Source organism: Erinaceus europaeus, chromosome 22 (assembly GCF_950295315.1).
Source record: "Erinaceus europaeus chromosome 22, mEriEur2.1, whole genome shotgun sequence".
In the NCBI taxonomy this organism is placed as follows: Eukaryota; Metazoa; Chordata; class Mammalia; order Eulipotyphla; family Erinaceidae; genus Erinaceus; species Erinaceus europaeus.
The window spans coordinates 18,409,564-18,421,400 of record NC_080183.1 but is presented as its reverse complement, the minus strand read 5'-3'; the positions used below and the strand labels follow the sequence as shown (position 1 = coordinate 18,421,400).

At 46.0% G+C, this 11,837-nt stretch overlaps 1 protein-coding gene across 14 annotated transcripts in view; it reads left to right on the top strand.

Moving 5' to 3' along the window:
* The first annotated feature begins 334 nt into the window (after window positions 1-334).
* Window positions 335-11,837, top strand: part of CEP128 (centrosomal protein 128) — a 278,921-nt gene continuing 267,418 nt past the window's right edge. For 8 of the 14 annotated variants that reach the window (XM_060181362.1, XM_060181359.1, XM_060181360.1 and 5 more), the window contains exons 1-4: window positions 345-537; window positions 3,112-3,267; window positions 7,068-7,232; window positions 10,049-10,135. In XM_060181362.1, coding sequence (XP_060037345.1) covers window positions 7,083-7,232; window positions 10,049-10,135 — 237 coding nt within the window. In that variant the 5' untranslated portion in view covers window positions 345-537; window positions 3,112-3,267; window positions 7,068-7,082. Of the gene's footprint in view, window positions 538-3,111; window positions 3,268-7,067; window positions 7,233-10,048; window positions 10,136-11,837 lie in introns of all 14 variants that reach the window. The other 6 variants (XM_060181353.1, XM_060181351.1, XM_060181354.1 and 3 more) reach the window with 6 other exon arrangements.

Sequence of the window (11,837 nt, the reverse complement as noted above, 5' to 3'; positions counted from 1 at the left end):
CGCTCAACCAGGCGCGCCATCAGCCGGCCCCCACTCTCAATTTCTTTTTCTCTACCCAAAATAAATACAAATCAAGAAACAAAGCAAACAGCTTAGGCTGTGCTCATTAAATCACAATCGGGGCCGAAGGGCTCGCTAACTCTTTACCTAGAGCTTCCGGCTGGCTCCCCAAACAGCTTCCAGGCTGGAGCGCGCAGCGCCGGGCTGCAGGGCAGAGATCTCTTTTTCCGGGCGTGTCATGCTAGGCCAGCCGCACGGGCTGCTGGGACTTGTAGTTCGCACGGCTCTTCTCCCGCGGCTGACGGCGAGGAGGTGGACTACAGCTCCCATCAGGCCAAGCGCCGCCAGCGGGGTCCTGTACACGCAGCAGCTGGGCGGCAGGTTCAAGTTGCCATAGCTGCGAGTCCGGGCAGTGCAGAGTCGGTTGCACAGCGGCGTCTGGTCAGTGGCACCTTCTGGGTCTCGGGTGGCTGCGGGAGCCGGGTGAGGCCTCGGCGATGATCCGGCGTTAAAGACCTGGGTTCTCCTCTGTCTCGGGTAGGTACCCCAGCCTCCCCTCTGACCATTCTGCAGCGCCTCCCTGCCTGCTTTGGGCCCCGATCCCCTCGCCCAGCTTTGGGGACAGCGGAGCCGCGGGGAGGATCGGGTGCACCCATGGGTGCTTGGCCTGAGCCGCTGGGGCTGGCGCAGGGTGTCCCGGCCAGGATCCATCCAGGCTCCAGGCAGGCGACAGGCAGGCGACAGGCAGGCTCCATCCAGGCTCCATCCAGCCTCCATCCAGGCTCAGGAGAGGCGACAGGCAGGCGACAGGCAGGCGACAGGCAGGCGACAGGCAGGCTCCATCCAGCCTCCATCCAGGCTTAGGAGAGGCGACAGGCAGGCGACAGGCAGGCTCCATCCAGCCTCCGTCCAGCCTCCGTCCAGCCTCCGTCCAGGCTCCGTCCAGGCGACAGGCAGGCGACAGGCAGGCTCCAGGCAGGCTCCATCCAGCCTCCATCCAGGCTCCGGGCAGGCTCAGGAGAGGCGACAGGCAGGCGACAGGCAGGCGACAGGCAGGCTCCATCCAGCCTCCATCCAGCCTCCGTCCAGGCTCCATCCAGGCTCCGTCCAGGCTCCGTCCAGGCGCGAACCCTGGCCTTTGCCGCCAGCCGGGACACTGGACGTTTGTGCAGCCACGAGGCTCAGCGCGGGTGCCCTGCGAGTCCTGTGCCGGCTGGACAGTGTCCACTGGTCCAGCTGCTGGAAGCCTGTGTCCACGGGTCCCAGGCCCGGCCGCCTTGACCAAGCTGGCCCCTTCTGCAGTCTTGTGCAGCAGACTCGGCTGGCTGTACGTAATGTCACGGCAGCCAGCCCGGGCCAGGCCTAGTGCATCAAATATGCTCCACATTTATTAAGTCTCCAGGTTGCGAAAGCAAATGATCAATGACTAATACAACTTTTCAAAAGTTTTATTTGTGGATGGAGATAGAAATCAAAAGGGAAGGAAGAGACACAGAGGGAGGGAGAGCAGGAGAGGGACACCTGCTGCCTTGTTTCACTGCCCATGAAGCTTCCTCCGCAGGTGGGGTGGGAGAGAGTGGGGCTGGAACCCAAGACCTTAGGCGCTGTGACATGCCCCTCAACTTGGCGCCACCGGATAAGAGGTGATATGGTTGTAAGTCCACACGTCAGTTTAAAGTTTGCTAGTGCCTAGATTAAGGAAGTAAAAAAAAAAAAAATTGCTAAAATGAATTTTAACTATTTTTAAAAATTTCTTTATTGGGGTATTAATGATTTACAGTCGACAGTAAAACACAATAGTGTGTACATATGTAACATACTCAGTTTTCCACATAACAATTCAACCCCCACTAAGCCCTCCTCAGGCGTGGCATTCAGGACCTGAGCCCTACCCCTCCTCCCCAGAGTCTTTTACTTTGGGCAATGCACCAATGAATTTTAACTATTGATTAATTTTAATTATTGATTCAGCACACTGCATCCAAATACCTATCATCTCAACATGTCGTCAGCTTGAAACCACTGGGCCGATATTATAGCTTTTCACATTGAAAAAATATCTGGCATAATTGTTCAGAGTCTGGCATTTGATTTACACTTAAGGCAGAAGTCATTCTGAGCTGGTCAGATTCTAAGAACTCAGCAGCCACTGCAGTTAGTGGCTGTTGTATCAGACAGCACAAAGAGGTGGTGCAAAGGCTGGTGCCGGTCTCACACTGTCACAGAGAAACGTGGCCGTTTCTGTGACTCATCTCACAGACTGTCGCATTCTTAGAAAAGTGAAGTGTGTGCTCTGTCCTCTCAACTTGCTCTTTAGTCATTTCATAGCTTTGGACACTTTGAACTATCTCTGGACGACGGTTTCTTCTGATTAATTTTTCCAGAATTATCCCCCCCTCCCCCCCCCCCCCCAGTCAGCTACGGTCCTATTCCCAGACTTACTGTTCATGTGAGCATGGCCCTTTTCTGTTCAACTTTCTATTAATTTTTACAGGCTGTTTTGAAACGGGCACAAAGAATTAGAAATATTGTTAAGACATTTTACTCTCGCTTAATACTAATACTAAATGTGGGAGGTGTGCGCAGCTTTAGAAATATCCCTATTAGAAGTGTTAGCTGGCAGGGGAGGGGGGCAGGCACACTGGGTTAAGTGCACAAAGTATGAAGAGCAAGGACCTGCTCAAGGATCCAGGTTCGAACCCCTGTGCCCCACCTGCAAGTGGTGAAGCAGGTCTGTAGGTGTCTGTCTTTCTCACTTCCCCACTCTATCTTCCCTTTCCCTCTCTCTGTTCTATCTGTCTGTATGTCTCTCTATCTAAAAGAGTGTTAGCTTGGAGTTCATTACTTTCTTGACCTGCTGTCTACATGCTCGGGATAGTGGTTTTGGCTGACGTGGGCCACTGGATGAAGCCAGCCCATGTGGTGAGCCAGCAGCAGGGGTGTGCTGGCTTCCTGTGAGGCCAGTGGGGCTTTTGCATGATCCAAGAGGCCTCTTCTCTGTTCCTGTTATGCTATCGGCCGCACAGGGGAGGGGGTGGCTTCCTTTTATGTTTTATTCCTTAAAAGTATTTAAGGCTGTAGGTGTGTTTTACTCCCTTGTTTTCCTTGTAGGTGGCTTGGAAAAAGTGTAGGGACAAGCAGAGATCATCTCCTTGCCTAGGCCTTTTGCCCTGCACCTCATGAAGAAATGATAGGAGGCAGACGTATGTGCCTCAGAAGAGCACTGAGCTCAGAGGAGAACAGCACGGAGTTTCCCAGGTGTGCTTTGTAAGTACAATTCCTCCCTGGTTTCTGAGAGAACACTTTTTGGTTTTTTTATTTGCATATCTGTAGTAGGAAAGAGCCTGTCAACAAATACACTTTGGAGGGCAAGAAACTCTTTTTTTTTTTTTTTTTTTAACATGCAGAGTAATCAAGGAATTGGATGGCTGTGTATAGTGTCAGAAAAATTCAGATGACCAAACTAGAGATTCAGCTTACCAGTGTCAGGGGGTGAGCAAGCCAGATCCCTTAGCAGAGGTGATGCAAATGTTTCTGTTAGAAAAGTGTAAGAGGAAAAGAAAAAAAAAAAAAGAAAAAGAAAACAGAAGTATAAGAGCCTAGTCTCCTAGATCTCTGTGATGATTATGTGTGTCTATATAAATATATGTGCATTTATATTCTTTCTTCATTTTCTAAATATTTATTTATTTCCTTTTGTTGCCCTTGTTTTATTATTACAGTTATTATTGTTGTGGTTGTTGATGTCGTCCTTGTTGGATAGGACAGAGAGAAATGGAGAGAGGAGGGGAAGACAGAGGGGGAGAGACAGACAGACCCCTGCAGACCTGCTTCACGGCCTGTGCTATGGTGTCTTCTTTCTTTTTCTTCTCCTTAAAAAAAAAACAACTATTTTATTTATTTTAATTCGATAGGACAGAGGAATTAAGAGGAGGAGAGATAAGGAGGGAGCGAGAAGGAGAGAGGCATGTAGTACTGCCTCAGCACTCTTGAAGCCTCCCCCGCGCAGTTGGGGGCTGGGGGCCTGGACCTGGTTTGAATCTTGCGCATTGTAACGTGTGCTTCCAACCAGGTGTGCCACCACCCAGCCCTCTTCCCTCCTCTCTCCCATCTTCTTTTCCTGTATCTCTCTATTTCTCTAATTTTCTATTTGCATGAAAAAAAAGACAACATGGACAAGCGTGGTGGAATCATCTATTATTTTAATTACTTATTTTTTGTTTATTTTAAATCTAGTTTTTGCCACTAGGGTTATCACTGGGGCTCAGTGCCAGGATAACCCCACTGTTCCTGGTGGTCATTTTCCTCCTTTTTATTTCTCTTTTGATCGAGGTCAAAGACAGACCTGCAGAAAGAAAGAGAGAAGGAGAGACACGAGACACCTGTAGCTCGGCAGCACTGCTGTGACCCTCCCCTCTGCAGATGGGCGCTCTGTGCCTGAAGCCCCCTAGTGAGGGCGCCACACACACCCTCTACCGGCCTCCCAATTAGTGACCATATTATTCAGTTTTCCGTTTAGTTCAGGACCTAATGTTTCTTATTACTGAGGTGAGACATGGTCATACTGTGTGATTTCTATAAAGTGTTCAATATGACTTGTGACAGATAGCACTAGAAGAGTGTTAAAACACCATCTTTTGCAATGTCGATTTGACAGACACTTAAACCAGACAACTGATTTTGTGTTGCATCTTGAAAAAGGGCACTTTCACAAACGGGCTGCCTTGGGCCGCCCAGTCTGTGTCTAAGGTCTAGACTGCACGCAGCTTTCAGAATCAAAGACTTCTAGAGCTGAGGGACCTGATAGGATAAATCTCAGCCACAGATTCTCAGCTGCAGCCGTGACGTGACGTGACGTGACGTGACGTGACGTGTCGTGTCTGGGGTTCGTATAAAACAATGTGATAGATAGAACAAAGTCACTGTTAGTCACATGATCATACACTGAGTTGATTCTAGTACGAAAAGCTTCCAGTACATTCACATAATTTCTAGCTTTCTCTCTTTTTTCTTCTTCTTTTTAAATATTTTTCTTTGTTTTGAATAGCTGCTCTCTTTCTTTTATTACTTTTATTTATTTATTGGCTAGAGACAGCTAGAAATTGAGAGGGAAGGGAGTGATACAGAGGGAGAGACAGAGAGACACCTGCAGCCCTGCCTCACCACTTATAAAGTCTTCCCCCTGCAGGTGGGGACCAGGGCTTGAATGTGGGTCCTTGCGCACTGTAACATGTGCGCCCAACCAGGTGCACTACCACCTGGCCCCGCTTTCTTTTTTATAATGTTCTATTACTTATCTGTTAGCATATAAAATCCTGTGCTGTCTTTTTAAACTGCCATATAGTAGCCTAATTTCATTGTTTTTGCTTTTTTTTTTTCTGATTTCTTACTGCTACTATTCTGTAATGGATTTTTTTGGATAATAGATACATACATATGTGTGTACATAAATATACATACATGAACATCTGTATAACATGTGTGCACACGTCCTTTGTTCTCCAAGGATGATATCTATGGTACGTACAGAGAGGAGAGGCTTCCCTTGAATGAGCAGCCACAGGTATGGTAAAACAGTACTGAGAATATGTTGTGAGTGCAATGGGAATTTGGGACAATTAGCATACGAGTGACGTCAGCCTGAGGCAGAGCCACTGACAAGGGGGTGCATGTAAGCACTGACGTGCAGCAGCTCCCTCTCTTGACCGGATCTCCCTCATTCTGCCACTCTCCACTTGCCGTGGCTCCAGATTGACCCTGGTCTCTTCACGTGGTGATCTTGGGTACCGTAGTTTTAGACTTTGGACTTTTGCCTATTTTCCTAGCTAGACTTCTCACATTCACAGAGATTTTATGAGTAAACCTCTCTTTTGCTTAACCGTAAGTGGAGCCACTTACAAATGGGCATATCAACAATCACAAGAAAGCATATTTTGGTTCTTTCTTATACTGGACTAAGGAGAGCTACAACAACGTAAATCAAAAGAGCAGGGAAAGAAAGAAATAGGAAGACTGAGAAAAAGAAGGGGGAGAGGAGAAGTAAAAATAATCATATCTATCAAGCAGAAAATGCCTTTTTTTGCCTCCAGAATATGAAGATTGAGAAAAAGAAGGGGAAGAGGAGAAATAAAATTAATCATATCTATCAAGCAGAAAATGTCTTTTTTGGTTTTTTTTGCCTCCAGTGTTATTGCTGGGGCTCGGGGCCTGCACTACAAATCCACTGCTCCTGGAGGCTATTTTTCCCTTTTGTTGCCCTTGTTGTTTATTATTCTTGTTGTTATTATTGTTGGATAGGACAGAGAAATCGAGAGAGGAGGGGAAGACGGGGGAGAGAAAAACAGACACCTGCAGACCTGCTTCACAGCTTGTGAAGCGACCCCCCTGCAGGTGGGGAGCCGGGGGCTCGAACCGGGATCCTTACACTGGTCCTTGTGCTTCACAAGGTGAAGCACAGGTGCACTTAATCCACTGCGCTACCGTGTGGCCCCCTTGCTTCCCTTTTTAAAAGAAAATCTCTAAAATTCATTTTATCTACTATAGCAAAAATATGTAGATTTCAGGAAGATTAGGCCTTAGATAATATCTGTGTTTTTGTTGATTGCAGACATAGAGACTCGAATCTGTCTGCCCCATCTACTTTATCATATTGGCAGGATGAGGTGAGACACTTGGTATGAAAGTGCTTCAAATATTTTGTAGTAGTGCACAAAGCCAAGGGACTAACGTTATCTGGAGTTACAAGCGTGACTAAAATTGTATCTGAGGAGTTCCTCTGAAGCAAACACTAAGCCAAGCAAAACACAATTGAGAATTGTGGAGGTGTGAATTGTTGTCCGGCTATGTGTGTAGACATGGCATCACGTACCAGTATTTAGAGGACCTGTTGTCCAGCTATGTGTGTAGACATGGCGTCACGTACCAGTATTTAGAGGACCTGTTGTCCAGCTATGTGTGTAGACATGGTGTCACGTACCAGTATTTAGAGGACCAAGAACTATTGCTCGTTCATCTCCTTTCTGTGCACTTTGCCATTTTATTGACCCTGACCTGGGCTTGTCTTTAAGGATTTGTATACATCAATGGCTGCATCCTCCAGTGATTCAGACAACTTCCGCTCTGGAAACCGACTGAGTCGATGGGCTGCCAGGTCAACAAAGTACACGGGAACTCCAGCTCATCCTACAGTAGATGTCACCGAGAAGGTCAATACTATAACCAGTACTTTACAGGTCGGTGGGACAGGGGCTGTGTCAAACAGGTTTTCTGCAGTGTAAGTTGAAAAACAGTTTTGGTCGGTGTATTAGTATTTTTGCTACTATAACAGATTACTGTCTTGAAATAATAGACATTAATGTTTTCACAGTTTTTTAAAATAAATATTTATTTATTCCCTGTGTGCCTTTGTTGTTTTATTGTTGTAGTTATTATTGTTATTGATGTCATCGTTGTTGGATAGGACAGAGAGAAATGGAGAGAGGCAGGGAAGACAGGGAAGAGAAAGACAGACACCTGCAGACCTGCTTCACTGCTTGTGAAACGACTCCCTATGCAGGTGGGGAGCTGGGGGCTCGAACCGGGATCCTTACACCGGTCCTTGCGCTTTGCACCCCTTGCTCTTAACTCCTCCACAGTTCATTTTTTTAAGAATTTGATAATTTAAAAAATATTGTTTATCTTCATTTATTCATTGGGTAGAGACAGCCGGAGATTGAGTAGGAAGGGGATGTTAGAGAGGAAGAGAGACAGAGAGACACCTGCAACGGTGCTTCATCACTCGCAAAGCTTTCCCTCTGCAGGTGGGGGCCGGGGTCTTGAACCCGGGTCCTTGCGCGCTGTCACATGTGCGCTCAACCAGTTGCGCCACCACCCGACCCCTGCTTTCACAGTTCTGTGGGTCAGAGTCAGACTAGAACTGAGGTATCCGTAGAGCTTTCTTTCTCTAGGCCTGAGGCAGAGCTGCCCACGTTTCTTGCCTTGTGGTCAGCGAGTGTGGTTGAGTCCGACTACAGTATCACTCTGCTTCCTGCATCTACTTTCAGCGATGCTTGTGATGACCGAGTCCGCCTGGTAAAGTCAGGGTGCTTATGTCATACACAGAGGTTCTTCCTCTAGTAAAACCCAGGAAGTCCCTGTCAGACAGGCTGTGGGGGTCAGGGTCTGGGTGTCACCGGAGGCTGCGATCCGCCTGCCACACAGCTGGTACAGATTCTTGAAATACATGGCCGCTGGGGAAGTGCTTTGGTCAAGGCAGGGCTTCCAAACAAACCGTCCGGGGACGGGCGATGGTGCAGCCGGTAGAGCGCACGCGTCACTGTGCGGGGAAAGTGGTGAGGTGGTGCTGCAGGTGCCTACTTCCGTCTTCTCTTTTAAGTTCTCTCTGTCTCTATCGAAAACTAAACAATCAAAAAACAATCAGAAAGTGTTAAGGGCGTGAACCCCAGCAGGTACCCCGACTTGGCTCCTTGCACATGTGCCTTTAGGAAGATGCCCCTATTCTGCTCTGGCAGATCGCCCACGGAGGCTTAGTATGGAGACGCTGTTGGAGCTTAGAGACTACACATGCCCAGTGTTTGGAAGTCTGAGTGCTGACAGCTTATAACCTTGTCAGAGAAAAGATAAGAAAACAAGACGTGTGGGGCGTAGCATAATCACACCAGGGAAAATAAAAAGAACCAAGAAGCGGTTTCTTTCGCCTTTACTTATTACTCTGTTGCTTTTCCTTTGGCTAACAAAACACAGCCACTGCTGTGGGTTCTACTGTGCTTAGCTAGGAAGAGGAGAATTACTGGGGTAAAGTAATTCCTGTGTCGCACTGATTTACAACTGAGAAGGCTGTTTTCTTAAATTTATTTAAACTAACCTAACAATGAATTTTTGGAGTACAGATTCTTATACTTTCCCACCTCAGGAGACACATTAGAAAGCATTTGTAGGGAGTCGGGCTGTAGCGCAGCGGGTTAAGCGCAGGTGGCGCAAAGCACAAGGACCGGCATAAGGATCCTAGTTCAAACCCCGGCTCCCCACCTGCAGGGGAGTCGCTTCACAGGCGGTGAAGCAGGTCTGCAGGTGTCTGTCTTTCTCTCCTCCTCTCTGTCTTCCCCTCCTCTCTCCATTTCTCTTTGTCCTATCCAACAACAACAATAATAACTACAACAATAAAACAACAAGGGCAACAAAAGGGAATAAATAAAATAAATATTAAAAAAAAAAGAAGAAGGCATTTGTATTGGAAGGAAATTAAACATATTTGGGTGGCAATCTTTTTTTGCCATGAGTAGAACTGTATCGGTTGCTTAATTCTGTAGGTTTAAGGTTTTTGTTTGTTTTTTACTCAATTGTTCTAATACAGTTCTTTGAAATGAAATAAGTGATATGCTTTTCTTGTCTACAGTTCACTAGATTGTTCTTTAATCATACCTTTCCTGTAAAAAGGTTGTGAATTAGTTGAGGCAGATAGATTGATGATGATGATCCTTTTCACTTTGTAGTCTCCTTGCTGGCTTTTTTTTTTTTTTCTCCTCCAGGGTTACTGCTGGGCTTGGTGCCTGCACCATGAATCCACCATTCCTGGAGGGCATTTTTTTTTCCCCTTTTGTTGCCCTTGTTGTTGTAGCCTCGTTGTGGTTATTATTGTTGCCATTGTTGATGTTGTTCGTTGTTGGATAGGACAGAGAGAAATGGAGAGAGGAGGGGAAGACAGAGAGGGGGAGAGAAAGGCAGACACCTGCAGACCTGCTTCACTGCCTGTGAAGCGACTCTCCTGCAGGTGGGGAGCCGGGGGCTTGAACCGGGATCCTTACGCCGGTCCTTGTGCTTTGCGCCACATGTGCTTAACCCACTGCGCCACCACCCGACCCCTCCTTGCTGGCTTTTTATGGACCTTTGGATAAGGGTTAAAATTGTGTTTCATGAGAATAAGATGCTAATGGATCAGCGATTCTCAGTAGTGTTATTATGAACTGAGGTATTTGATGTGTATTGGCATGTGACTTAACAATGATAGACATGCTTGGAGAACCTAATAGATTCTATTTTCTTTTATAAGGATACCAGCCGAAACCTGCGACAAGTAGATCAGATGCTTGGACAGTATCGAGAATATAGTAACGGGCATGCTGGCACCATAGAACACGTGAGGACATTTACATTTGCTTGCGTTTTTTCTTACTTACTGTTTTTGACAGGTGATTGTTGAGAAGAAGGAGATAAAGGAGACAACTCCTGGGACCAGTCTTTTATCAGTCCACTTCACTATTTTGTATTTTAGTTTACATTTTTGGGTGGATTGCCAACTAGCTTATTTATTTTTTATTGGATAGAGACAGACAGAAATTAGTAGAGAAGGGGGAGATAGAAAGGAAGAGAGAAAGAGAGATATTGCAGCATTGATTCACCACTCGTGAAGCTTCCTCTCTGCAGGTGAGGCCTAGGGCTTAAACCTTGGTCCTTGTGGATGGTAGCTGTGTGCTCTGTCAGGTGCCCACCACTCGGACCCTGCCAGTTAGCTCGACGGGAACATGAACATCTGCTCTATGCATGAGCCATTAGCTTGACACCTGGTACAGTGTTCATAATGAGTGTTAGGCCGAAGACCTGTAGACCTGTAGAAGAAATCTGGTCGTGAATCAGGACAGGCACTGACAGATTGCTGAAGTCAGTCCTACCTGCCAGGAAATTATGTGGTGGGTTCTACAAATGGCTTACGCCAGCATCTGTTTTCCTTGTCTTGAATAATAGCCTTGGATTGGCAATGACTTTTCTTGTATTTCATGAGCCATGCTTAGTCTTCAGACTCTAAGCACTTCATGACTTTCAGATCCTACCCTTCTACATTATTTCTTATACTGAGAAATTCTTGGGCGAACTAAGAGCATTTATGGGGAAAGTTTTCATCCTGAAGCTTACTCTGAAAATTTGAAACTCACTGTACTCCAGTTAATGAACTTAGGGTTGGATTAATTCTAGAACCATACATTCTTACCCATGAGAGGACAGGGTCTTTTTGTTGTTGTTGTTGTTGTTGTTGTTGTTACATTGTGAAAATGAAAAGACTATACAGGATTAACTCATTTACAGGTTGATCTTAAGAAACAAGGAAAGGGAGGAAAACTTACACTAGACATGATCTGTTACAGTAAGGCGAAGGGTGGGGTCCCTGGGGGTAGGGGATGGAGTAGAGGGTATTGGAGACTCAGTGCACCATGGGCGAGGACTTAGGTTGGTGGTGGGTGCGATCTGCCAACACCTATCATGGAAAGGTTGGAAGTTGTATTTAAGTGAAGACAACCCATTTGCAGATCATTATTTCTCTAGTAAACAAACAAGCAAATAAAACACAAAAAGATTCTTCAACATAAAAAGTTAATTCCTTATGCAGTTGAAATTTGAACTTTAACAGGTAAGAAATGAAAGAAGTTGATATTCAGTGTAAAACAAAAATATACTTCTTGATTCAAATTAGCAGATTTAATAAGTTCTTCTTTTAAGAAAAAGATTGGTTAACATGTAGATATTTCAAGTCAGAGCTCAGAGACTTACTTTAAGACATAATTTTTCTTCTAATTAAGTACTCTGATTGGAATTTCCTTTTGGGAATAATAGTATGTTACCATCTGGCACATGAACTTCGGAAGAATTTGAATGTTAAATAATAAAATCTGGGTTTTTATTCTCAGTTATTATACTGAGAATAAAAACCCACTAGCATTATCCCGGATAATGCTAGTGGGCTGGAGCCAGGCACAAGCCACTCATAATAGCTCAACCTTGAGGGTAGGGGTCACTTTCTCTCTGCATGAGCATCACTAATTGCCCTGTGGTTAAGAACCATTCAC